Here is a 27,848-nt window from a genome sequence, read left to right on the forward strand (position 1 = left end):
AAGAATGTTGTTTCTAAAAACAGACTCCCACGGTTTATATTGATCCGTAATATTCAATATTGTTAATAGTCTTCCTTAACAAACGAATGCTACCACCTGTCGTCTATCACCACCCTATCCAGGGTGACGTGAGTTCGTTTAATTAAATCAGTGACATCAAAATACGTATGTACTGCATTAATTAGTTCTTATGAAATTAAATGTAACACTCTTTATCTGATCTCATTTAGTACGAGTTTAGATGATTTTAGATTATTTTTTATTGTACAAATAATACGTCATATAAGTGATATACGTATTTTCATTTTAAAGTCAAACCAAAATGTGGTCGTTTCTGTCAGTGTAGTACTTATATTAAAATATTCTTAAGATATTTTCGTGTTGTTATTTCAACTTTTGAAAAATACCTGCCCAATTTTTATAAAGTAGTTTTTTTTGACCTAAGTAAAACAAAAACAACATTACAAAATATTACAAAAAAATTAAACAAAAAAGACCCTCTTCGTTTAGACTTGCACGTTAAAGAAACTGAAGATGTACGTAATGTTATTGATAATTATCTTACATTAATAATAAATCTGAGAGCGTAGTTTAGAACACTGAGTATTCCAATAATTGTACTTACGTAAATTTCAAGTGCTTTGGGAAAATTCTCTAGATTTTATTGGGGTTTTTACTGTTTTTATCGGTTTGGCTGTCTTTGCAACCGAAAATGCACATTATCACAGATTTATTATTATTCACTGACTTTTCATGTAAATCGATTTCACAACACCTTTGTTATTTTTCAATGTTGCATAATGTTGCTCTGTATAGAATATTCTATGGTTCTCTGTATAGATCTATGGCATTTCATTTCAAACGATAATTCATCTGAAATCTCCAAGAGAGTGGAAAATTTTTGTTCCTGAATCTGTATCACACTTAAGTAGTAACCTTACTAAATAAATTATTGTTTATTTAATACAGGGTGTATCAGAAATACGTGTGTTAATTTTAACAGGTAACAGAGCTCAATGAATAAAATGTTTTTTCTATGTGTAATTTTTCAATAAAAGATTTGCAAATTTAGTTATAATTTGGAAAAGATAACGTGGCGAAACGTGAACTCACCTATGGGTACAAAAATAAAAGTGTCGATATTTTCGTTGTGATAGAAACGAATAATTTAAACAATTAAAAAAACATTTGAAAATTGTTACTATGAATACAAACTAATTATTAAACACTAACCTGCCCGTATGATCAAAAGAAGGGAGGAAAACAGTGAAAATAATGACTACGAATTTTTGAAAATGTTATATACTTAGAAAAGTTGTTGCACTTGATGAGCTTTATTACGTGGTAAAATTAACACACGTATTTCTGATACACCCCGTATTCTACATTTTTATTAATAATAAATAAAAAACAAATTTGTTATTTTGAATATTTTAAACCCAAATAAATTCAAAGAAAATTTATCGCCGCTTTGAGGCAGATTCTACAAGGTTTTTAGATTATCCAGAGATATTATCCAGATTATCCAAAGATAAAAGCAAATTATTTTTATTTAGAACGGCAATACAAACTGATCAAGAAAAATTGAGTCTGTTGGCAACAGATTTGAAATTTTTTAGAAAATAATTTGGTAAAATGCGACGTTGGCGTTTTTATAGTTTTGAAACAGCTAATACGTTTTTAATAAATTTACTTTATTTGCTCGTTACTAAAGAAACAGAAAATTTTAACGTTCACGTAAACGTTATTTGAAAAACGTATTACGTTATACGTGAAACGTTACAAAAATTGTAAATTGCAGTTCAATAAGGAGACAAATAAACACTTTAAAGTGCAGTTCTTGGTTGAAATCTGTAATAAATTACAATCAGAAGCAAAATAATTGTCTAATCATATCATAATCTGATTATTTTGATGTGTTTGACGTAAAAGTTTCCACGTCTTCCTAAAAGTCTAAATTAAAAGTGTACAGTTGAATACAATAAAAACGTAAAATTGAATTTTCTTTAGATTGGAACAGATTTTGATTGTCAATTTGATAACTGCCACATTCTATGGAAAAATATAAAAATCTGTCATTTTCATGCTATGTTATTTCCCGCTTTTATTGTTTTATTATTTATTATTATTTATTAAATTGCGGTAGAAAATTGCGAAAAAAAAAGAAACTGGTTCTGAGTTGGTTATTCTTTTGTATTTAGCATCTAGAGACAATTATGTGTTTCTATAACTTAAAAAACATTAGTCAGTTCAAAAAATCAATTTGTGAACTATGCGTATTGACGAGCGTATTGATTTATGTTGAATATAAGCAAAATTTTGGTTTTTATGATAGGCCAATAGCTACTATTCACTTGACTCGTAGGCGTATACGCCTATTCTATTATTTTCACTTCTTGAATTTTAATAAAAATAAATTAATGGATTTTAAAAACTTTAAAATACCTACATAACCTACATAACAAGTGTAGCTATTTTTCGTATACTTGAGACACTTAAAATAAATATTTTTATTATCCTAAATTTGGAATATAGTAGGTATAGTAAATTAAGTACTATCTACAAAATAAAAATAAAATCACTCAGTCATTCCCACCGTCATCGATAGAATCATGAGTCAGATTATTATTGTGATAATCCACAAACATCTCATGCAAACGGACGATTAACCAAAATAATAATCAGTCTTGAGCTTTATGCTTACACAAATAAAATACCTATACAAATTTCTCAGAGATTCGTACTTTCTTATTCATAAAAAAATTGCTAAGATATACTAATAAGTTGCATATTAATTTCTTTAAATAAAGATAGAAAACAGTGTGTATATGTCGCAGCCACTTGACGAAACCAGACATTTCATGAGCTCATAAAGATTGTTTTCTCTTAATTTATTAAAATATTTGTAATCGTTGCTGTCTATAACCAACAAAGAGACAAATATCTTCTACTCTTCGATTGTTGATTGTTTAAGGCAGGGATGTAAATAAAATAAACTTTATATTTTAGCGACGTTTCGATTATAATTAAATCATAATCAGGCTGCAATATTGATATGTCTTGCTTGAAGGTGGCATGGCACGAACACTCCAACAACAATTTCTTACGTCAAATTTTTCAAGGTCAAAAATGTTATTTCAAAATTAAATTTTAATATCCAGAAGACTGACCTGAAAAAAATGCCATAGTTACAATTGTTAAGTTTCTCACAACAATTGTAATTCCACCTTAATAAAGTTTCTAAAACACATATTTAATCGAAAATGACGGTTAATATTAGGTAGTAATACTAAAAATAGTAAAAACTCTTATCAGACTAGCTTTTCTAAATCAAACGATTCCTACAATGATTTGGCAAATACAACAAGAATAATCAAAAATACACGTTTAGTAAAACAGTTTTTATCAATTATTAGTCAGGGTTTATTGTTGGTTTGGTATTCGAGCTTTTGAAAGACACTCGCATAATTGTAATTAATTGTGCTTTCATCTAATCTTAGCACATCTGACTAATATTCAATTAGATGACATTTGGTCGAATCCATGATAATACTTGAAATGAAAGTGTAATATTGTGTAGACATAGACAAGAGATAACATTTTTTCCATCTTTTCTATGCATTTGTAATACCTTAGCAACCGAACCTTACAAGTAATAACAATAACAGACAATCCGTACTTAAAGATAAATTTTGATACTAATCAACAATTTACTGGTTTTCTTCGTAATACTACCTACTCCAAATAATAAAAAAAAGTACTTTTTCAAGTTCCCTGTGTAAACATTTTAATATTTTTGATAAAATCAGCTGAATATGGAACACAGTTTAATTGTTTGCAAAAAAAACGTCAATTATTTAATGAAATATTTATCGAAATGTATTAAAATTATACTGAATTCTAGAAATATTAATATTAAAAAAGTACAAGACGTACTTTTACCTTTAGGGTGTCATACAGAGTGGCTGACGTAAAACCTTCATCGCAACAACTTGTAAACTTTTTATCAAATGTTAGTCATCGAAAGAGGAAATAAATAAATTTTCATAATTTTAAATTTCATTCAAATGTTACGCGTTTTCGGTTGATTTTTTAAAAACGTGGGTATGTAATTGAAATAGATAAATAAGAGCAGTTGAATGCACGAGATCATGAGATTACTGTTGTTAAGATAAAACCACAACTCACTATAACACAATTTGACAATTGTTTACTTATACAGGCTGTCTCAGCTAAGACTTTCGAGCTTAATATCTCAGTTATTTATCAACCGATTGTTATGAAATTTAAAATGCACATATTTTAGGAGATGATCTTTCAATTAGGGGCAAAAAATGACCTCAAGTTAAAAAATGAAATTTTAAAACATATTTCTTTTATTTAAAATTAAGCCAAATTACCGTTGGATCATTAAACCCCGAAAAATAAATGACCACACAAAAAATTAACCAAATCGCTCGGCTGATCCAAAAAAAAATTTTGTTGGTAAAAACTTAATCCAAATTTTGATAGTTATTTGGGCAGTCACCTTTTGAAACAATTGATGGAGCATTTCTAAGAGGCATTTTATGTATCACTGAAAAAAACTCTCAAAAGTGTGCACGGTGTCAGAAAAGTAAAATTGTTTTAATTTGGTGAAATTACTTTAAAAACCAACAACAGTGGCTGAAATTTCTGTGTTGTTGAAAAAGGAATTAACATTCGCCTATGGAAAGTGTCGTTGGACTTTTTGTGAAATATTATTTATGAAATTTAAAGTTCAAAGAATCGTGAATAATTTGAAGACACAGGAAGCGTACCTGAACTAAATCGAGTGAGGACAAGACACGTCACTGGAAACGAAGCAATAGTTGGGGCTGTAATTCAAGCTTTTGAAGAAAATCCAATCAGCAGTGTACGAAACATTTCCAAAGTCCTGAATGTTCAAGAATTTAAAATTTTTCAGTTGTTGTTTAGTCTTTTAGTCCTTTTTGAAAGAATTAAATCATTCAGTACCAAAAGTAAGTCAAAAATATTGTTTTTTAGCTTTGTACGGGTGAGAGATAATTGTGAAATGTCCCTTGCGTGACAGTTACGTTTCTGCGAGTAGGGCTGACCAAAATTCAATGGTAGTGCTCATTTGTTTCATAGAGATCTACGCTTGTGCATCTGTACCCACGTTTAACAGTGTGTTTCTCATTTTTCACGCGAAACACACGTCTTCCACGAACGAGTTTTTTCTAACAGCATTTTCACTGACGATAAATTTTTTAATATAAGTCTTAAAAGGCTTAACATTTTAAAAAGACATGTAAAAATTACGTTTTTAAGACTTAAGTTGTTGCATTAATTGGATTTTAATCTTTATCTTCTAAAATACCTGCACTTTAAATTTCATAAAAATCCATTGACAAATATCTGAGATATCAGGCTCGAAAGTCTTAGCTGAGACACCCTGTAGACAGTTGTAAATACTGAATTGGTCTTAGTATCTTTATTAATGTACGACTAAACTATCTACAAATCTATTTAAGGAAATTTAAAAAATCTGCTGAAATCGGCCAGTAATGCTTACAGCAGTAGCGCAATGAAACGCAACATTTTTAGACAAAAATTTCGATTAATCAAAATGATATAATCCACGTTATCTGATAATTATTATCGTTTATATGTGGCACCATCAAGATAAAAGCGTATTGTTTCGATTGTCTATTCTCTTATAACGTCAACTAAGTTCAACGTCTGTAATATATGTGATACTTATGGTAGTTCTCTCTTCAACCCTGATCATTAGGTAATGTTTCCATATATTAAAGTTTGAGTTTGTTTACTTCACAAAACGTGAAGTTCACGTACCTATTTATATTTTAATTTTTTGATTTTGCATATCTTTCTAATAATTCACCGTTTTACATAGTTTACAACACAATTACACATAATGGGGAAGAAAGCGTACGATTTGGAATCAAGCGAAAAAAATGGAAAAAAAGACGCCCTAACGCCGTAAGTAAAAATTCCGATCCTTTGACCACATTTTAACCCCTTGTTATAACAGCGAATTTGTACAAGAACCAAGCGAAAAACTGGAAAAAGCACCTCCTGTTGGATTCTTTAAACTAGTAAGTGTCAATTTAATTAAATGACTAATCAATTTACAAAAGATTGCCACATTATCGTTATCTTTGTATTTCTAGTTTCGCTATGCCACAAAATGGGACACATTTCTGATGATCATTGCGGTTTTTGCATCCATTGGCACTGGAATTTTGCAACCTTTAAACACACTTTTGTTTGGAGACTTGACAGGAACCATCGTCGATTATGTCTTCACCATTAATTCAAATGAAACCAGCGAGGAACAAAAACAAAACGCGACTGATGTTTTTATCGACGGAATCACAGATTTTGCAGTCTATAACACCTTAATAGGGGTTGGAATGCTAGTTTTGAGTTATATTTCAACAGAGTTCTTCAACTACACTGCCCTGAAACAAGTAATTATTGCTTACGATTTTTTCCAACTTGCTACAAATTTGGTGTTTTTAGGTTTTTAAAGTACGAACATTATATCTAGAAAAAGTATTCAATCAAGACATTTCGTGGTACGATGTCAATAATACTGGGGATTTTTCGAGCCGAATGTCAGAGTGAGTAGTACTATTTTAAATACAATTTTTACGAATTAAATAAAATCGTCCCAAACAGCGATCTCTCGAAATTTGAGGACGGAATTGGGGAAAAAGTCCCAATGTTTGTCCATTTCCAAGCCACTTTCCTGGCCTCTCTGATCATGGCTTTGGTCAAAGGTTGGCAACTTGCCCTCATCTGTCTCGTCTCGCTACCCTTGTCCATGATTGCAATTGGAATCATCGCAGTGGTAAGTTAGTTTTTCCCCCTTGCTGCATCAATGGCAAAAATAATTTCCATACGTATTCAAAAAAAAACAAGAAGTATCAACTATTAAATAAAAATCAACATAGATTTAGAAGTAACTTGGATATATGTAGGTACAGTCACAATCAAAAAGAATGACACTCATAAAAGTCAAAACTAGCTGGATTTTTTGTAAACTAACTAGATAGTTTGTAAAATAACCCATTTGTTAGAGTGTATGACCTAACTGGTTTTAGGTAGTCTAACCTTTTCTATCCGGTCCGGTTGATATAGGGGTGTCATTCTTTTCGACCGTGACTGTGTCTTAAAAAGTGTCTTAAAAAAGGTATAACATCATAGTAACTTTTTAGTGACCTTTGTGTTCATTACGATACCTTTTTAGCTGCTTACATGATTAAAAAAATAAATCGGTTCAGGGATTACTGTTAAAAAATTAAAAACAAAAAAATTCGTTTTACATCATGGATTTTAAAAATTAATAAAAAATACAAACAGTGCTCTTTTGATAAAATAATGACTAGGTGCCAGATGAACAAGGTCTCATAAACTTATTATTTTTAATTAAATATAAATGACCTAAAGTTTTTTCTAAAGTTTTTTAATTTTGGCGCCCTTCATTTTGATTATTGAAAATGGGAATTCGTGTTTATTTTTGCATCTTTCGTTGCGAAATTAGAAAACTAAACTACAACTCTAACGTAAATTCTAATACATTTGAAGTCATTTACAAAAAACTTGTGTTATCAACTACAATGTGTTCTACAACTTGAATGGTTGTTCAAGTCGGCAGGTCTGGTCTGGTTAATCACTGAATTACCTTTTTGTTTATTTTTTTGCATTTTTCGGTAAAATAGTTTCAAGTGGAGGGTTTGTCTTGATTTGTATTTCATATTTGACTTTTGTTGTTGTGTATTCTTTCGTTTTCAGAAGCATTTTGCATTATTTTAACGAATCTGTCATTTTGACAGCATTCACAATCTGGATTAAGCGGTACAGTATGTTCAAATTTCATAGGTAACTTGATGAACAACCATTTTTAAACACATTGTATTTTAATGACAAATTTAATGATTAAATGTTAAACATGGTTAATGTTTTAATTCCGTATTGAATGACGTAAAAATAAACAGGATTACAGCTATATATAGAAATAAGTAAAAAAATGTTCGTTTTCTAATATCGTATCCAAAATAAACAAGAGTTCCCATTTAAAAAAATTAAAAAATTGGAAGTAAACTGTGAATAAACTGTGATCATTCGGATCATTCAAGCTTAATCAATAATAATAAGTCTCCTACACCTAGTTAGACACCTACCTAGTAATAAAATCATCAAAAAAGCAAAATCCTTTGTATTTTTTAATTTTTTATATGTAAGAAGCTAAAAGTGTATCTTAATGAATGAACTCACAAAAATAATAGCATGCCATTAAAAAATGATTATAAAATCATACTTTTTTGGGACATTCTGTATAATTAAAAATATTTTCCTGAAATGCGTCCTAGAGTATAAATAACATCTACAAAATATGAAAAGTTCGAATTTAATAATAACTGAGACGACGGGAGCTAGGTGGACCTGTATACTAGCTTAATGTCATACAGGTGATGCAAAAGTGTCGAACAATCTCTCGGGTGGTGATAAAGATCATCAAACTGAATTACAAGTTCCTATAACAAAAAATTGTTTGAGCCTTTTTTTCACGAGATATACGATTTTAATATAAAATTTTTAAATTTATGTGATATGAAATTTTAGCTGCTTTAAATCATACTTGTTTGACTTAACGGAAACGACAGCTCTAGCAACATTAAACAGATACCAGTTAAAAAAAATACCAATTAATGTCTTATTATATGCGATAAAATCGAAAATGTACTAAATTAAAGCAAGCAAGCCTTGAAAGTGAAGTATAACTTTAGCCACATTTTTTTTTCAAAACATGAGATCGAAAATGTACTGAATTAAATAAAGCAAGCTAGCCTTGAAAGTGAAGAGTAACTTTAGCCACATTTTTTTCAAAACATCGTGTTGCAAAAGACTGTGAAAAAAACTAAGGGGGTGTCTAGAAATACTGTTTTTATGTTAACAAATTGTTAAAAAAATTGTTAGAGAAATTTCTCCCGAAATTCTGCTAGACATCATTCACCAAATTTTGTACGTGTTAAAATAGCATTCTACAATGTAAACTTCTTGTTAGGTAGTAAACACCAGTTAGATAACTTAGATTAGGCAAGAAATACATTGAATATTCTATAATAAAAGAATATCGTTGCTAAAGAAAACAAATTAAAAAATATATTATTTTAATAATTAAAAATTAAGTTGCCCGAAAAAATCTGACTTCATTTTTATGCTTAACCGAACATCTTTTGAGTATGTGCGACACTTCTGAACCATCCTGTATAGTAATACACCCCGTTGGAGTTTTCTGTGATTTATCACGCGCCTTCGATTTCGTTGACTTCGACATATTGCTTGATAAACTAAATTAAAAATACAGTCGAATCATTTAGCCCTCAAAACCGGGGTTCCGCAAGAAACCATTTTAGGCCCTACATTGTTCTTGCTTTATGTTAACAATCTTTTCGGTTAGCTTAAAAATCGTATGATGGCTATGTACGCAAACGTTTTGCTCTAGTTACAGAAAAGTGATACATAAATCCATTTTAATTTGTCAACTTTACTTAGAGAAATGTGAACCTGATTTAACTCCAACATGTAATTAATAACACTTATAAATAATAATGAAAAGGTGACACTAAGCTTTAGAATTAATTTCTTCGGTTTTACCATAGGATGGTGGTATATACACGGACACAATACAATAAAGAAACTAAGTAAAATTTTCTACCAATTTAGACAACTTAATAAAGTCCTCAATAAAAATCAACAGCTAAAATTTTTCTACTATACCAAAATCTAGTCATTAATAATTTGTGGAATTTGCATCTATGAATCAGCTGTTCTCAAAGATGGTCTTAAAGTCACAAAAAAGATAACTCGTTGTATTGAAAATCTCCTCAAACTCATTCCTGAACACAGTTATTCAAAAAACTGCATATTCTAACTGCACAAAGCATCTATATGTTAATTGTCTAATTTACATAAATGCAACACAGGGTGGATACAGTCCCTGCATTAAAACAATTTGGTACACGACCACAACACACGATCAAACAGCAACATTCGACAACAAAAGAAAATAAATTATCATTTTTATTATACTTTTCACAGTTGACATCAAAACTTGCAAAAAAAGAGCAAGACGCGTACGGTTCTGCCGGTTCAATCGCCGAAGAAGTCTTGACTTCAATTCGAACAGTTATAGCTTTCGGAGGACAACACAAAGAAATAACACGCTATGACGAAGAGTTGGAGTTTGCAAAGAAGAACAATATCAAAAGACAGTCCATGACAGCGATTGGTTTCGGTCTATTGTGGTTTTTCATCTATGGCAGTTACGCTCTTGCGTTTTGGTATGGAGTTAAGTTGGTTCTAGAAGACAGAAACAAACCAGCCAAGGACAAAGTCTACGATCCTGGTACCATGGTCACTGTAAGTTGTTATTTCGTAAAGTTTGGACACAAATAATCAAAAAACTTAGGTGTTTTTCAGTGTGATGACTGGTAGTATGAATTTCGGAATTTCCTCACCGTATATTGAAGCGTTTGGTGTTGCAAGAGCTGCAGCCAGCAAAGTTTACCAAATCATTGACAACATTCCCAAAATCAATCTATCGAAAGGCAATGGAGATAAAATTGATAATCTCAAGGGAGACATTAAATTTAGGAACGTTCGGTTTGTGTATCCCTCCAGACAAGATGTTCCAGTAAGTCAAAAAAATTATAAACTTAAAAATACAATCTGTTTTTAAATGATTCTCATCTAGTTAACTTTGAAATTATTTTACATGTAAAAAATCATGTGCCGGTCTGCTCAATTAAATCCTCTGTCAATAAATGTCAAATCTGTCAGTTGAGAAATTCAATTAATTAATTTTAAAAATTTCGTTAAAATGCATTTAAATTGTTACACCGTTCAAGAAAACACTTTCTACTTCGGTTTCGTATCCAACGAAAACCAGGGTAATTTAGTTGGATAATGTTGACAACTTAGTTTTTTGACAATTATCTAAGCGAACTGTCAGTGTCAATCGGCACCTGTTTCAAGTGCATAATTTAACCAAATTAATAAAATACGAACCTTTAGAGACTTTTGTACTAGTCCTGATATGTGGCCTTTTCAAACACCTACAGGGTGCTGCATTTTGGATGTCCGAATTCATGATTACCGAAATGAAAAGGTTTAGAGAAAAACGAGTGACAAATTATCGGGTCCGTTTTTCGAGAAAAGAATTTTGGTCAAAACTAAATTTCGCTATCGTCTTTTGTTTTCGACTTATAAACAAAAGTTGACATTTTAGCAAAATCTTAAAAAAATCAAAAGATACACATTGGAAACAAAGACATTATACAAGCACTTTCTTTCAGAGAATCTAATAATGTTATCAGGGATTTTTTTAACCATTCGTTTAACTGTAATAACATAAAGTTATATTTTTTTGAATAGGAATCATGGTTGGCTATGACATTTTCGAAAAGCTTATTTTTTCGAATTTGATATGTTTATTTGTGTATTAGATAAATTTTAAATATTTAAGAAAAAACAAAACATTTCGATTTTTCTTTATAGTAGGCCAAGAAAAAATTTTGGATTTATAATTAAAACTTTGAAAATTGTATTAACCAACAAGTATTTATAATTTAATTATTTTTTAAACCCTAATTAATTCAAAAACAGCATAATAAATTTTTATTAGATCAAATTTTTGCAATTAATAAAAATTATTTGTTTTTATATTTAAAATGGCAAGCTCATGTTGTCATTCTATTTTCCAATTTTAAATATGAAATATCGGAAGAAAAAAAATCATATTAATTGTATGATTTCGTATCAATAAAATTTTATTTTACAAAAAAATGTCAATCCAAACACCAAACTGAAATTCCATCTGCGGTAAAAAAATACATATAACAGTATCAACGCCACCCCATTGCACTTCACTAAATCATAAAAAAGTGTCATCAAATGGTATTGACACATCGTTTGCAATTTTCTGCACATTTTTTATCAAATTAAAATCTGCGACGCTCATATATTTGAAAATAACTTTAACATAGCTATTTTTATAATTACACATTTTTTAATTTAATAACTGTTAAAAATTAGAATATTCACACCCTTCAAATATTTTGAATATATTTTTTATTAAAAAATATATAAAAATATCAAACTATATTTAAATTGTTTTGAGTTCAGAAAAAATAAGCTTTTTGAAAATGTCATAACCAACTATGATTCTCATTTAAAAAAATACAACTTTATGTTATTATAGTTAAACGAATAATTAAAAAAAATCGCTGATAACATTATTACATTTTCAGTGAAAAAGTGCCTGTATAATGTCTTTGTTTCAAATGTGTATCTTTTCCCTAAATTTCAAAATTAATTTTTTTGATGCAAAAAGTGCGAAGTAGAAGAAATACTGTATGATATCTAGTTTATAAGGCATTCTGTCGCACTTACTCTATTATGGCACTCCTCGCTGCGCTCGTCGTGCCCTAAATTCGTGCCTGCGACAAAATACGTCTTATAAAACTCGTATCATAATATACTATTATTATCGCAACTTATTTCCGAATTGGAAACTTATTAATGAACAATGGAAATATTTGATGTCTAAATGCTTATAAAGCGGCATTTCTGATTTTACATGAGAAATTCACAGACGACTAGATGAAAATGATTTAAAAACACATTGTACAAAACGTGTTGTAGATTTTGCTAGGTCTGGATTTGGACATCAAAGCTGGCCAAACTGTTGCTTTGGTTGGCAGTTCGGGTTGTGGAAAATCGACTTGTATCCAACTGATCCAGCGTTTTTATGACCCTCTTGAAGGAGAGGTATTTAAAAAATTGTTACCAAAAATGGATCTACAATTTTTCATTTTAGGTGAGTCTGGACGGAAAAAACTTGAAAGACTTTGACTTGACTTGGCTGAGGAACAACATTGGTGTCGTGGGCCAGGAGCCAGTTCTCTTCGCTACCACAATAGCCGAGAACATTCGTTACGGCAACAGCAAAGCCACAGACGAAGAAATCAAAAACGCCGCAATCAAAGCCAACGCTCACGAATTTATCAAAAAACTCCCCTCAGGTTACGACACTTTAGTTGGTGAAAGAGGAGCGCAATTGTCCGGAGGGCAAAAACAAAGAATTGCGATCGCTAGAGCTCTTGTCAGAAATCCTGCGATTCTGCTCTTGGACGAAGCAACTTCGGCTCTGGATACGAACAGCGAGGCTAAAGTTCAAGCCGCTTTGGATAAAGCTAGTAAAGGTTGTACGACTGTTATTGTGGCTCATCGGTTGTCGACGATTCGAAATGCCAATAAAATTGTTGTGATATCGAAGGGGAAAGTTGTGGAGCAGGGAACTCATAACGAGTTGATGGAACTTAAAAGCGAGTATTATAATCTGGTTATGACGCAAGTAAGTGCTGTGGAGAAGTTTGATGGGGATCAGGAAGGTGAAAGTAGGAAGTTAGTGGAGCTGGAAAGGCAGGTTTCGCTTCTGGATGACGAAAAGGTAGGTTTTTGGACTAGGCACTAAGGTTTTTTTTTAAATATTATAAATGACTATCTAGAGATTTAGATTTTTTTTATTTTGTTTTGTGGTTTTCAAAATCAGAATTTTGAGTAACTTTTATAAATTATTCAAGTATTATCAGATATCGCCTCGGGGGCCCGTCTGTGCAAATTGTTTAAAAACTACGAAAAGTTACAGACTTACAATTATTATATTTGTTTATGGTGTTTTGGTCTTTTAAACTATGAATAATATTCTATCAATTTTAGGAATATTGAAATAAAATAGCATATTATTATACGCCTTTTATAAGAAGTTCTATTCTGGCACGAATGGTTTTGGAGCACGACAAAGGAGTGCTCTAATAAAATGAGTGCTAGAATTAAGTCTTATAAAAATAAGTTTTATAAAAATAGTCTAATATACAATTTTCTCTACTGTCTATTTTTGTTGTTTGTTTTTGTTCAGTTTAACTTATGAATATCTGTTCAAACTATTCCCTCTTAATTTTGTTAATTATTTTATTATTTATCAATAAACGACTTGACGCTATTGACTGATCACACACTAGATTACAGTGATAACTGATGACACCCAGCTCAGCACTGCCAATACAACTCCTAAAAATTTACTAAAAGGAGTTGCACAAAAGTTCTCTTTCTTAAACTACTTTCGGTTTTTCAACGAACAATTTGTAAAACCAAAGTAGAAAAAGTTTATTGCTATGCATGTTGACAAAATTAAAATTAAAAATAAGTCATAAATTACAATTCTAAAACTAGAAGGTGCTCCTTATAGTATCCTTTAGGTAATTTATTCCCCAAATAATCATAAACATTTCGAACTAAAAGTGCAAAAAACAACAAATTGTCAATTCAGAATTTAAAAAAATGTAATTTTGAAACTAGCGTTTATTTCTTAATACCCTTTGGTGATCTGTTCCCCAAATAATAATTTACCAACTGTAAATTTTTAGAAAAAAATTGTAAAAGATCAAAAATGGTCAATGATAATTGAGTCATAAATGAAAAAATCGTAATTGCTGTGAAATTCGAATATATACCTAAAATTTGGATTTTTACTAAGAAATACTTGTGTACTCTTTGGGTGATTTGTCCATTGTTCTCTAAATAATCATTTGACAATTGTAAACAAACAAAACAAATAAAAAGTGCATTAGAACGCTTATAACAAAGTCATGAACTGTCTGTGGTAGATGTAAAAAGTTGTAATTTTTAAACTAGAGGACATTTCTTAATGCCTTTATGGCGACTTGTACTACAAACGGTAAAAATTTTGGCAACAAGTGCACTAGAACGGTTGAAAAAAATTAATTGTCTATGATAGTTAAGAAAAAAACTTAAAAAGATGATTGATGATTTATCTACTGTAAACGTTTCGAAACAAAAAGAACGCTACAACAAATGTAAGTGACTCAAGAATTGTCTAAAATAGTTGAGAAAGAAATTAGTAACTTCAGGAATTTAAAAAACTTTGAAACTAGAAAATATTTCTTAATACCATTTGATGTTCTACCAACTATAAAAATTCCACAACAACAAATACACTCGAAAAAGAAGTTTGCAGTCAAAATTTGAGAAAGTCGTATTTTTGTAATACAATAATAAAAGATGTTTCTCTTATATTAACTGTTTCAAAATTATAAAAACGCATTTTCTCGCATTTTCTCTCAAAATTAGTTGTTATAAATTATTCACGCAATTCAAGGAAATAATAGCCGATGTAATTTATAGTTTCAATGAGAAATCTGATCATTAATAACTATTTTACAATTTTATCAATCTTATTTAAAAAAATTATTTGGTAAAATGCGACATTTGTAGTAGTAGTAGTTGTTTTTGTAGTTTTGAAACAGCTAATAGGTATTAATAATGTTGCTTATTCCATAGATACGAGTAGGTGTAGTACACCTTTATTCTACAAGTAGTTACTATGGTACATTATTTCATTTAGTTATACTTTGTTTTTTTTATAAACAATTGTCAGTGTCAAAATCGAGTATAAAAGTAGTATCGCCTTGAAAGAAAAAATTAAGAAATTAGATGTACATTACGTACCCGGATTTAGGGTAAGCAATACACCTAGTTATATAAATTTCTTTAATTAAAGCCATACTTACAACAAAAATTCGATAGAACAAAGTAGCCATTTGGTGTTTTTTATTCTATTTGGTAATTTTTTTCTATTGGTGATTTTTTATTCTATCGGTGAAAACATTTAGCAAAAATTTCTTTGATGTACCTAAAAGAGAAAACTTTGTTGTATTATACACGTATGGAAAAGTTGGCATTATCTGCTTGTGATTCCTTTCTGATAAAACTCGTGCTCCGTATTCATTTCAGAAACCCATCACTCGCAGATAATGAACAAATTTTCTTTACTTATACAATGTGTTCAAAAATGGTCGTTCGTCAAGTCACCTACGTAATATGCCGCTTAGTTTAAATTGCAAATGCGGTCAAAGTGACAGATCCGTCAAAATAATGTAAAAAGAGCTTCGAATTTAAAAACAAGAGTATGCACAACAACAATAATCACGGAAATGTAAAACACAAATCAAAACAAACCCTACATTTGAAACAACTTTGCCTAAAAATGCAAAAATTGAGTAAGAAGTTAATTCAATGATTTGACAGAGATGACAGTACTGAAACTACAATAATCATTAGAACAAAGTGGCACATTGAATTTAAATTCCACAGTCGACTTGATGAACAACCATTTTTGAAGACATTGTATAATAAACTACTATTTTTTATGCCTTTTGAACAATTTGTACCACAAATAGTAGTCTACCAACCATAAAAATTTCGCACCATAAAGTGCATTAGAACGGGTGTGTGATGTCTGATGTGTCTATGATAGTTGAGAAAGAAATGCACAGTCAGAAATTGAAAAAATCGTAACTTTAAAACTAAATTATATTCTCTAATGTCGTTCTGGCGATGTGTTTTCCGAATGGTCGTCTACCAACAGTAAAAAATTGAAAAAAAGAAAGCATTACAGTAGTTGTAAGAAAATCATGAACTGTCTATGTTAGTTGAGAAAGAAATAAAGAAAATAGTCAGAAATAAAAAAAAACATAATTTTTGATGTAAAGAATATTTCTCAATTCACTTTTGAAGACTTGTTTCCCAACAGTAAAAAATTGTGAAGAAAAATGCTTTAGATCGATTGAACCAAAATCATAAGTTCTATATGTTAGATGAGCAAGAGATAAACATAGCCAGAAATACAAAAAATCGTAATTTTAATACTAAAGATATTCCTGAATACACTTTTGGGATTTATACCCCAAATGATGGTTAACCAGTTGTAAAAATTTCGAAAAAAGAGCACCAGAACGCTTGTTGAAAAACCATGAATTAGATATAACAGTTTAGAAAAAATTAGTAGTCAGAAAGTGAGAAAATCATAATTTTGAAATTAAGGATAAATGAATGTCGCTTAATTGACGTTTTGTACCACTAACTGTAAAAATTATGCAACAAAAAGTTTACTTGACGAGTTGTGTCTATAAAAGTTGAGAAAGAGATTCACAAGAAAATCGTAATTTTAAAATTAGAGGATAATCCCTAAAAATCCTTAACATACTATTTGGCAATGTGTTCCCCAAATGGTCGTCTATCAATAATTCAGAAAAAAATCAAAATTATGTGGTGCCTATTGATTTGTTGGTGAAGAATTCAAATTTGGAAATCGTTTGATTCTAAACCAATAATTCCTTGACAATCCTTTAATATGAAATCATAATTCTAGCACGACGATGCTGAGGAAGAAGTCCAAGAAGCCGAAAGATCCGTATCGCTCATGTCAATATTAAGAATGAACAAACCAGAATGGGTCTCAATTTCCATCGGCTGCATCGCTTCCATCGTGATGGGTTGTTCCATGCCGGCGTTTGCTGTCATATTCGGTGATATTATGGGGGTACGTCCTTCCTGAAACCAATTTTTAATCTTCTATTATAACAACAAACATGTTCAGGTTTTAGCTGAGAAAAACGAAGACGAAGTTATTTCTGAAACCAACCGTTTCTGCATCTACTTTGTGATTGCTGGAGTTGTTTCTGGAATCGCAACGTTTTTACAAGTAAAATAAACAAAACCAAAAATTGATTCAAAAAAATTCAAAAACATCATTTGTAGATATTTATGTTTAGTGTCGCTGGTGAAAAACTAACAATGAGGCTTCGCAGCATGACATTCATAGCAATGTTAAAGCAAGAGATGGGCTGGTATGATAGAAAAGATAACGGAGTTGGCGCCCTTTGTGCTAGATTATCTGGTGAAGCGGCACATGTCCAAGGAGTAAGTTTTTTTTTCATCCAAAACAAACAAAACATGTTTTTTTAGGCGACTGGTCAAAGAGTTGGAACAATTTTACAATCGATTGCCACAATTGGTTTATCAGTGGGTCTCTCAATGTACTACCAGTGGAAATTGGGACTTGTGGCGTTGGCTTTTACGCCTTTTATCCTCCTTGCTGTTTTCTTCCAACACAGATTAATGAACGTCGAAAATGAAGCTCATCACAAGTCCTTACAAAAATCTAACAAAGTAAGTAACTTCTTGCAACCCTTGTGTTGTAATAATTGAAATAATTTGTAGCTTGCAGTTGAAGCGGTAGGTAATGTGCGTACCGTAGTGTCGTTAGGGCTCGAAGAAACTTTCCACAAGCTTTACATCTCGTATCTGATGGAACACCACAAAAGAACACTAAGAAATACACATTTTCGTGCCGTGGTGTTAGGTCTAGCCCGGAGTATAATGTTCTTTGCTTATTCTGCTTGTATGTATTACGGTGGTCATCTTATTCGAGACGAAGGATTACTATATCAGGATGTTTTTAAGTAAGTTTGAGTTTATTATGTAATTCGAAAAATAGTAATCAATGTGTTACAGAGTATCACAGTCACTTATTATGGGTACGGTATCAATCGCCAATGCTCTAGCGTTTACACCAAATCTCCAAAAAGGTCTAGTAGCAGCTGCTAGAATCATAAGGTTGCTCAGGCGACAACCACTCATCAGGGATGAACCCGGTGCTAAAGATAAAGAATGGGTAAGTTATTTTAGTGTTTATTCCGTAAAAGTTTCCTGATTTCTGCTGAAGATAACGTTTATCAAAATGGCCGTTGACTTCAATAATCACTTCTTGGGATTGTAATAAATTATACAGGGTGATTCTTTTAGGACCTAAATTAGAAACTTTTTAACTTCTGATATAACTACAGCTTTAAAATTATGTATACGTTTCAAATCGACCATTCTAATTTTCAAAATGGCTGAGCTTCCGGAACTATAAAACATTGGCGCCAAGTCTGAAATATTAAATAGTAACCACAAAATGGCTGAGTAAAATTTACCCAAGTTGTTGATACTTATCTGCCATAGTTTTTAACATAATTTCAATTGTTTATTAAAATTCTTATTTGCAAGGGTTTATCTGAGATATCGCAGCCCTTGAACCCTTTGCGATAAGTAAATTTTTTTTGCATTCCATAACCCAAGGTTTAAAAAGTTTTCTAGTATTTTCGAAATTGTCAACTGTCAAAATTCATGGCTAATATAATTTTTTCAAAATGGTTTTCAAAAAACTGCTATAACTCAGTTTTTCAAATGGAACGATCTTTTAGATTTATTTAGATTTATTTAGATTCATTCATTATTTTGATTCATTGTCGAATAAGCAATAAAACAATAATATTTAATCATAGTTTATTATAACTTACTTAATTATGTAAAGTAACTCAGTCAATCTGCCATCGAATGTTGAACTTCTTGAATGAAAATGGTGAATATTTCTTATAATTAATAGCAGAAGTTTATCGTACTTTTTAAAAGTTTACTTGATTAAAAATGAAAATAATGAGCTAAAAGTCTGTTTTGCGATTATTTCAAAAACTGTTAGATATAGAAAATGATAAAAAAAAGTCTGTATAAAAATTGCTGTTCTTCTGATTGCCATTGAAAAAATAGGGTCATTTGAAAAAAAAACTGTTTTATCATCATTTTTAATCATTTTCAAAAAATCATACTAGCCTTGCAATTTGACAGTTGACAAACCTAAAAACCTGAAAATACCTTTTAAATCTTTGGCCATTAAATGCCAAGAGAATTATTTATTTATCGTAAAGTGTTTAAGAGCTGTGATGTTTTGAATAAAACTCTGCAAATGAAAATTTTAACAAGAAAATTGACACATGTCAAAAACTATGATAGATAGTAGTAACAACTTGTTTCAAAAAGCGAATTTAAAAATGCGATAAAAAATATTTGTTACTATTTAAGATTTCAAAGTTGGCGGTAATTTCCCGTAGTTCCAAAAGTTCAGCCATTTTGAAAATAATTTAGTTGAGCTCAGAATAGTCGATTTAAATTGTACACATAATCTTTAAAACTCTAGGTATATTAGATGTTAAACAGTTTCTAATGTAGGCCCTAAAAGAATCAACCCGTATGGTCTAAAAATATTTTAGACGAATCATTTTTAATTATTTTGAATATAAAACTTATCAAAAAAACCTTTGTCGGTTTTATTGAATTTATTGAATCGGCAATAACTTAATAAATTATATTATTATATTATAATTATAATTAATAACCTAGTAAATTTAGTAGAGTAATGTTTGAATAATCCGAACAGAAAGTTTGCAAAGCACGTTCGGATACGAAAACTCAGAATATAGATTTATAATAAGTGATATCAATATCAACAATCCAAACACGTTCGGTTTATAGACACCTTACATGACCAATTAGCCATGCAAATACCTATATACAGCGTTTGTTTTTTCCATAATGCATATTTTGGCACTTGTTCACGTTTAGGCAATCATTTTAAGTCAATCATCTGGAAAATTTTCACAATTGTTGTTGAAAACAAAGCGTACCTAAAGAGCCTTCAACTGTAAAAATAGTGAACTGACAATCATTTCTTAAAGCCGTAATACATTTTTTGTTTTCTCAAAACAATTTGGCATTGATTGGTTTTTAGGCGAATCATTTGTAAAACTTTCCTGATTTGTAGTGGGTAATTATAAAGACTGGTTATAAAAGAGTGTAGGATCTCAGGTGGTTCTGGAATTCGAATTTGCCGCATTTAATTATTTTATTTCTATGAAATTTCTGAAAAATAATAAACTTTCTTGTAAAATTTTACCTTTTTTATGATGTCAGAAGTTTCGTCACGAGGATAAAATTTATTTGAGGTTTATCCAGCGATTCGTTGTAGAGCCAATAAAGCAAAAAGTTGATTTTATGCGAATAAAATAAAAAACTGCCGTAATAAACAATAATTTAATATACGAACTAAATCAGGTCCATTATAAACGAGTAAATAAATCAAGTCCAATAATTAAAGTTCAATAACTATGAATAAATATAATTAACTACATAGTACTTAACAACTAAGTCAAAAGTCAATATTAATGAGGAAAAGCTAAGTTCAAATTACAGTTCAATCCAATAAACACGGGATTACTAATTAAGACTCATTAAATACCGACGAATATTGTAAAACCAAGAAAAATACGAAATAATCACCTTATTAAAACTTAAGGGCCGGTTTGTAGAAAGCTCTGTTAAAATTTAATTCCGAGTTGAATTCAGGTTGGTCATGTGATCTGTTACTCACGCATTTAATTGCGAATTAAATTAATGACGCTTCTATAAAGCGGACCTTAAGAGCAGATTTACAAAACGTTTTATAAGCAATTAAATTGATGTTTGTAAATGTAATTTAAATAGCAACTTAATTCGATTCGGAATGTAATTCAAATTTTGCTAATAATTAGTCGGTTAACTAAATAATTAGTTTTCAGAGCAATAAATTTATACTCGTAATAATTGTTGTAATTAAATAACGGTTAGCACAAGGGGAATAAAAAAAATACAGGCAGATGAAGCATCAAATTCTCAATAATAGTAGATAAAAATAGTGCAAAAATTATATCCTAAATTATATTTAAAAAAAATTTCAAAGTTTTACCAATTTGCACTCTGCCCCATATTTTTCAAAACGCTGCGAATACAGTTATAGATTCAAGAAAAATGTTCAGAGAAAAGTTGTAGAAAATTAAATTTCCTTTAAAAAAGTTCGCCATACCATTTCCCTATCTTTAACCATTTAGACCCCAAAGTCATTTAATGACGCTCAAGCGATGGATTTCCTTCATTTTGCCGGTGGTCAAATATTGGAAAATGAATTTATACCTAAACCGTTGAAGCTAGAAATATGATGTCGCGGACTTTTTTGTAGAAAATTTAATTCTCTATAACCTCGTTCCTTTCACTTTTCTGTATCTTCAACAGTATTCGCTGCGTTTGCAAAAATATAAGGTGGAACGCAAATTGATAATTCTAAGCGATAATTTTTTGGGCACCGTGGCCTATTTAGTAAAACGCTGCAAATACGGTTGAAGATACAAAAAAGTGTAAGGAACAACGTTGTAGATAATTAAATTTACTACAAAAAAGTTCGCGACGCTATATTTCTTTCTTCAACGGTTTGGGTATAAATTCACTTTCTCATACTTGACCACCGGCAAAATGAAAGAATTCCGTCGCTTGAGCATCTTTAAACATCTTCAAAGCCTAAACCGTTGAAGATCAAAATATGGTCTCGTTGACTTTTTTAAAGGAAATTTAATTCTCTACAACTTTCTTCTGAACAGTTTCCTTGTATCTTTAACCGTATTCGCAGCGTTTTGAAAAATAAGGAAAAAACAGCAAATTTTAAATTGTAAATAATTTTTTTCTCATGTTTCTCATGAAAATTTCAGTCAGTTTTTCTCAGTCTGTTGAAAATGCAGACCTCAACTGACTGAACTGGTTAAATTTCAATTATAATTTAAAACGATTTGACACCGAGACGGTATAACGCTCGAAGCGCCCTCATTTTACTCTGCCGTACTATTTGTTTGAGTTCAGAAAATCCTGCGATTTTGTATATCGTTTTGTCTTCTAAGTTATAGTCCTTCGTACTAAATACACAAATAAATATGTCTGCATAGACAAAAATACCGTAAACAATTTATTGTAGAGTATACGACACTTTGTAGAAATTACTAGAAATTCACCATGTATTTGGAAGTTTCTTAGAGACTAACGGCCACTGTAAAAATTTAATTAATTCATGATCACTTTCTTTCTGATGGAGAAAGTATAAAAAAACAAAAATTAAAAAAATTGCTACTTCTAGTGTTCTTAGTCACTGCTAGAATGCTGACTTTAATGAATGTACTTATTTACATTAAAAATAATCTATTTTTAAATGTAGAACTTGGAGACAACGCCTACAATTTTTTATTACGAGCTCCCGAATTATAAGTTATGTGGAAGTAATAAGGTTTTAGAAAAAAAAAGCAAAAAGGCAGTATTAACATTGGATGGAGAAAACATTAACGGGTTAAAGAATAAAAAGCTTCTAACTCGAAAAAAAACTCACGTTTATGTCTTAGTCCTAACAAAATAAAAGAAATAAATTCTGTATTGCATTCCTCTAACTCGCATTTGATACAACTTTTATTTATGTACAGACTGATCCAGAAACAGAAACAGAGTCTGTTGGCAACACTGGACTTTTTTAGGACACTAATGGAGTACTCTTCCAGTTAACAACAATTTAACATTCTTGTGGGGTTGTACGTCAAATAATTGTCAAGAGAAATCGAATTCGGTTACAGTGTTGCAAATTACGAGCACAAATACTTTCAAATGTGTTGCCAACAGACTCAGTATTTCTGGATCAGTCTGTATATTTCAAAAATACGTGTGTTAATTTTACTAAGTAATAAAACATCAAATACAACAACTTTTCTTGCAAAATTCTTATTTATAATTTTCACTGTTTTCCTCCTTTCGTTTGTGCAAACTAGAGTTCCTATATTGGGGTCCCAATAAAAGAATTCTAGTGCAAACGAACCGGTGAGTGTTTATTAATTAGTTTGTATTCATAGCAACAATTTTCATTGTTGTTTTAAATTGTTTAAATTGTCCGCATCTATCAAACGAAAATAGTTCGGCTTTTTATTTTTGTACTTATAGGCAGGTACACGTGCAGTATGTCATCTCTTTCCAAATTTTAAGTAAATTTGCGAATTTTTTATTGAAAAATTACAAACAGAAAAGATGTTTTATTTGATGAGTTCTGTTACCTGTTAAAATTAAGACACGTATTTCTGATACACCCTGTACCTCTTAAAATAAATAACCTTTAGGTATCCCTAATTTTCCCCAAATTTTCCATTGTCATTGATGATCTTAATTTAATCTGCATTCAAAAAATACTTAGATATAGGACAAATGAACACCTTTACCAAAATGCAAATGTGTACTTCTCTTGTAAAACAAAAAATTAGTTAAAATTATTTTTTTAAGGAAAACGGTGCCATCCAATATGACACCATATACTTCTCGTACCCAACCCGTCCAAACATCATGGTCCTCAAAGGCCTAAATTTGTCCGTATTGCAAGGAAAAACTGTAGCCCTAGTCGGCCCTAGCGGCTGTGGAAAATCGACAATAATCCAACTAATTGAACGATTTTACGACCCTCTTGAAGGCACTCTTACAGTAGACAACGAAGATATCAGAAACATCCGACTAGGATCGCATCGTTCCCACTTGGGAATAGTCTCGCAAGAGCCAAATCTTTTCGATAGAACCATCGGCGACAACATCGCTTATGGTGACAATTCCAGGGAAGTGACTCAAGAAGAAATAATAGAAGCTGCCAAAAACGCAAACATACACAATTTCATCGCTTCGTTACCTTTGGTAATTAAAAAATAGATCAAGTAATTTAAAAAAACTAAACTGTGTTTTTAGGGTTATGAAACTCGTCTTGGTGAAAAAGGAACACAATTGTCAGGTGGCCAGAAACAGAGAGTTGCTATCGCTAGAGCTTTGGTTAGAAATCCGAAATTATTGCTTTTGGACGAAGCGACAAGTGCTTTAGATTCCGAAAGTGAAAAGGTAACTAATTTTGAAATATACTTAGTGTCATACAAATTGCAACACCAAGAAGGAATAGGAAGTTTTTGATGAAACTTCCCTAGTAGCACACTTTTATAACCGATATAAAACCTTCCGATATAACCGCCAATTCCCAAATGTAATGCTTTTATAAGCTAACTGTTAGTTAACCTCTTTATCTAACCGTTGTCTACGCGCGGTTATATAACTCCTCTTATATCTCGGTTATATTGCGGATATGTGTCTTTATCTAACCTTTATCTACGCGTGGTTATATTTCGGTTATATAATATCCTTTACATTTCGCTTATATTTTGGTTATGCTTAGTGATCTAACCATTCTATTGCCCATACATAACTTTTGCCTAAAGTTTATTTAAAAAAAACTAATAGTTGATTTTAATACAAATTAAAATTTTAAATATTTAGAATAAATTGGTGCTTCTATCCAGCCTCTTTGGAATGCATAACATCACTAGTGCACAATAAATATTGTTCAGTGTTTTGTTGATTCCTTGTTGAAAAATTCCAAAAGAATTTTTAGGAATGACTTTTGCAAGAAAATGTTCGATGACCAGAATTCAATTCCAAATCTCTTTATTTCGATGGATGTTTTACAAAAACTTAAGGCTAGTTAACAAGGGCTTGGCGCTGCTTAGGCTTAGGCCTTTTCAGCAAGATGACCAGAACTAACATAGAACTACTTATGTTAAGACCGAAGATGCTGTAGGAGCAATAGGAAAGGTGAAATGTCATCTTACGGCAAAACTTCTAACGTAGTCAGTGTTATCTTTTTCCTCCAAAGAACAAGAGTTTGTCAAACTGTTAACAAATTACAGTTATCAGGAACTAAAGTATTACTATTTTTAAAAACGTATTGTTCACTCTTTTCTTCACTGTTTTCTCAACTTTGGACAAATTCTCCGAACCCAGCTTAACATTGAAGGATTAAAGGGTCGGCAGGTAAAAAGTGAGAAAACATTCATTCTTAGATTAATTTGCTTTGGTTTTGACAAATTCATTTTTTGTGGTCAAAACTAAAATACATTTAGGCAAGCTTTTTCAGCTTTCAATTAAGTATAAATTCAAATTGTACTCTACTTACATGATTAACAATAAATATAGATAACGATTCACGTGTTTGCAACACGTAGAAGTAAAAAAAAGCAAAAATCACTGTTGAATGCATTTTACGACCAACAAACTAGATAATTTTCCACCATATAACCAAAAATTTCTTAGATCACTTATTTTGTTTTGTAATTATTATTATAAACTGTAACATAACCATGCTTAAATCACCGATATATAAACTGAATCTAGCATACGCTACATTGCATTACATACATAGCAGTTATATAACCGTCACATAATCTTTGTTGTATACGCTAGACATAACCATAGTTAGAACACTGATTTATAATCTAAATCTAGCTTGGGCCATATTGCTTAAGAAACATAACGGTTATCTAATCGTAATATAATCAGGTTAGAGACGCTAAACATAACCATGGTTAGATAACCGTATATAAGCTGAGTCTAACATAACCAATGGTTAGATTTGTGTATTGCGGTTATAAAACGTTATATAACCGTAAGATAACTCAGTAAAACTGTGCTACTAGGGTTGACACAAATGTTAGACTATTAGCAGGTATTAAATGATTAAAGTTTGAACGTTTTTAATCAAGTGATAAAGGAGTTTTTAACACTTAAACTCTTTTTTACCAGCAAGTGTTGTTTTTTCCAATTTTTTGCTTTTCTGACAATTTTTAAAGTGATTTTTTTCTAAATTTGTTTAGTTTTAAGTGTTATGAAAACGAAAATATGCCTAGAGTATGACAAAAAAAATTATAAACAATTAAACAAACTTTAAAGAAGCACAATTTTTGGAAAACAAATAGGCGTTTTTTTATTTAGAGAAATCGCTATTTATTTGAAGAGTAATCCAAGTACCATTATGCGATGTTATCAGTCATTGATTAGAAAAGGTTCAAACAAAGCAGAAGAGAAAGCAGACTTGAAAAAAACAAATGAAGTCCAAAATGGTCATGGCAATAATTCAAGTACAAGAAAAATTTTTGACCAATGGTTGAGTTTGAAGGTCGTTGTACTTCACTTCTGACTGTTTACCATCGAATTAGGTCATTTGTACTGCTTTTTGTTGAATTTCCTAGATATGGAAGAGATGAGCAAAAAGCAAAAACACAGCTTAAACCTGACACACCAAAACTTTTATAGACAACGTGTTTCAGCCGCAAAGTGGCCATCCTCAGGTGAAAATATACACTGTATACATTGACCACATTATGGTTAAAACGCGATGTGTTTCGGAATAAAGGTTTGATGGGTCAGGCTTAGATATGCGTTTTTGTCCATTTCTCCCATACCAAGAAAAACCAAAAGGAACTAGTCCAAATGACAAATTTCGATGATAAACAGTCCAAAGTGATAAAAAACGATCTTTAAACCCACCCATTGGACAAAAATTTGTCTTGTAATTAAATTATAGCCATACTCCGAAGACGACCATTCTGGACTTCATTTGTTTTTTTTTAGGTACGCTTTCTCCTTTGCGCTGTCCTGGGTCTTTTCCAGTCTATGACTGAAAACATTACTCAATGGTACTTCGATTTCTACCAAAAAGACTAGCAATATCTCTAATTGAAAAACCCCTATTTGTAGTCCAAAAATCATGCCTCTTTCAAAACTAGTTAAATGTTATTAATTTTGGTTTTGTCGTCTCCAAGCCTAACTGCGCTTTTAGAACACTTAAACCTAAACGAATTAAAAAAAAAACACAAAAAGATAGTCAGAAAAGCAAAAAATTGGAAGAATAACACTTGCTGGTAAAAAAACTTAAATGGTTAAAACTCCCTTACCACTTGATTAAAATTCTTCAAATTTTAATCATTTATTACTCGCTAATAGTCGACCATTTGTGGCAAGTTTTGTCAATAAAAATTAATTCCTTCTTGGTGTTGCAATTTTTATGCGATTGAGTATATTAGACCAAGTATGATTCTTATTTATTTTGCAGGTTGTGCAAGAAGCTTTAGATAATGCAAAGAAGGGAAGAACTTGTATCACAATAGCCCACAGACTGACAACCATTCAAGATGCTGATGTTATTTGTGTGATAGACAAGGGTGTGGTGGCAGAAATTGGAACACATTCCGAACTTTTGAGCCAGAAGGGACTCTACTACAAATTGCATTCGCTCCAGAACAAATAGTACAATTTTTAATTACGATGACAATTATGTACAAATATACTTATTTATTTATGTGTTGTAGGCAATTGTAATAAAGCTATTTTTTTAAAAA

General features: G+C 30.8%; 1 protein-coding gene across 2 annotated transcripts; it reads left to right on the plus strand.

The window, feature by feature from the left end:
- Positions 1 to 91: 91 nt before the first annotated feature.
- Positions 92 to 27,848, plus strand: Mdr50 (Multi drug resistance 50). Of its 2 annotated transcripts, none has more exons than XM_015978323.2 (19): positions 92 to 165; positions 5,897 to 5,982; positions 6,035 to 6,098; positions 6,174 to 6,473; positions 6,526 to 6,626; positions 6,685 to 6,856; positions 10,111 to 10,431; positions 10,481 to 10,705; positions 12,715 to 12,840; positions 12,890 to 13,522; positions 17,303 to 17,473; positions 17,531 to 17,635; positions 17,692 to 17,853; positions 17,899 to 18,102; positions 18,154 to 18,395; positions 18,448 to 18,607; positions 23,926 to 24,324; positions 24,376 to 24,522; positions 27,563 to 27,848. In XM_015978323.2, the coding sequence occupies exons 2-19, from the start codon at positions 5,918 to 5,920 to the stop codon at positions 27,755 to 27,757; spliced, it is 3,792 nt and encodes a 1,263-aa protein (XP_015833809.1). In that variant the 5' UTR covers positions 92 to 165; positions 5,897 to 5,917; the 3' UTR covers positions 27,758 to 27,848. The 2 variants fall into 2 exon arrangements, with proteins under 2 accessions (XP_015833809.1, XP_008191266.1); XM_008193044.3 differs by lacking the exon at positions 92 to 165 and adding an exon at positions 5,640 to 5,773.

This window comes from Tribolium castaneum, chromosome 1 (genome assembly GCF_031307605.1).
Source record: "Tribolium castaneum strain GA2 chromosome 1, icTriCast1.1, whole genome shotgun sequence".
Lineage (NCBI taxonomy): Eukaryota > Metazoa > Arthropoda > Insecta > Coleoptera > Tenebrionidae > Tribolium > Tribolium castaneum.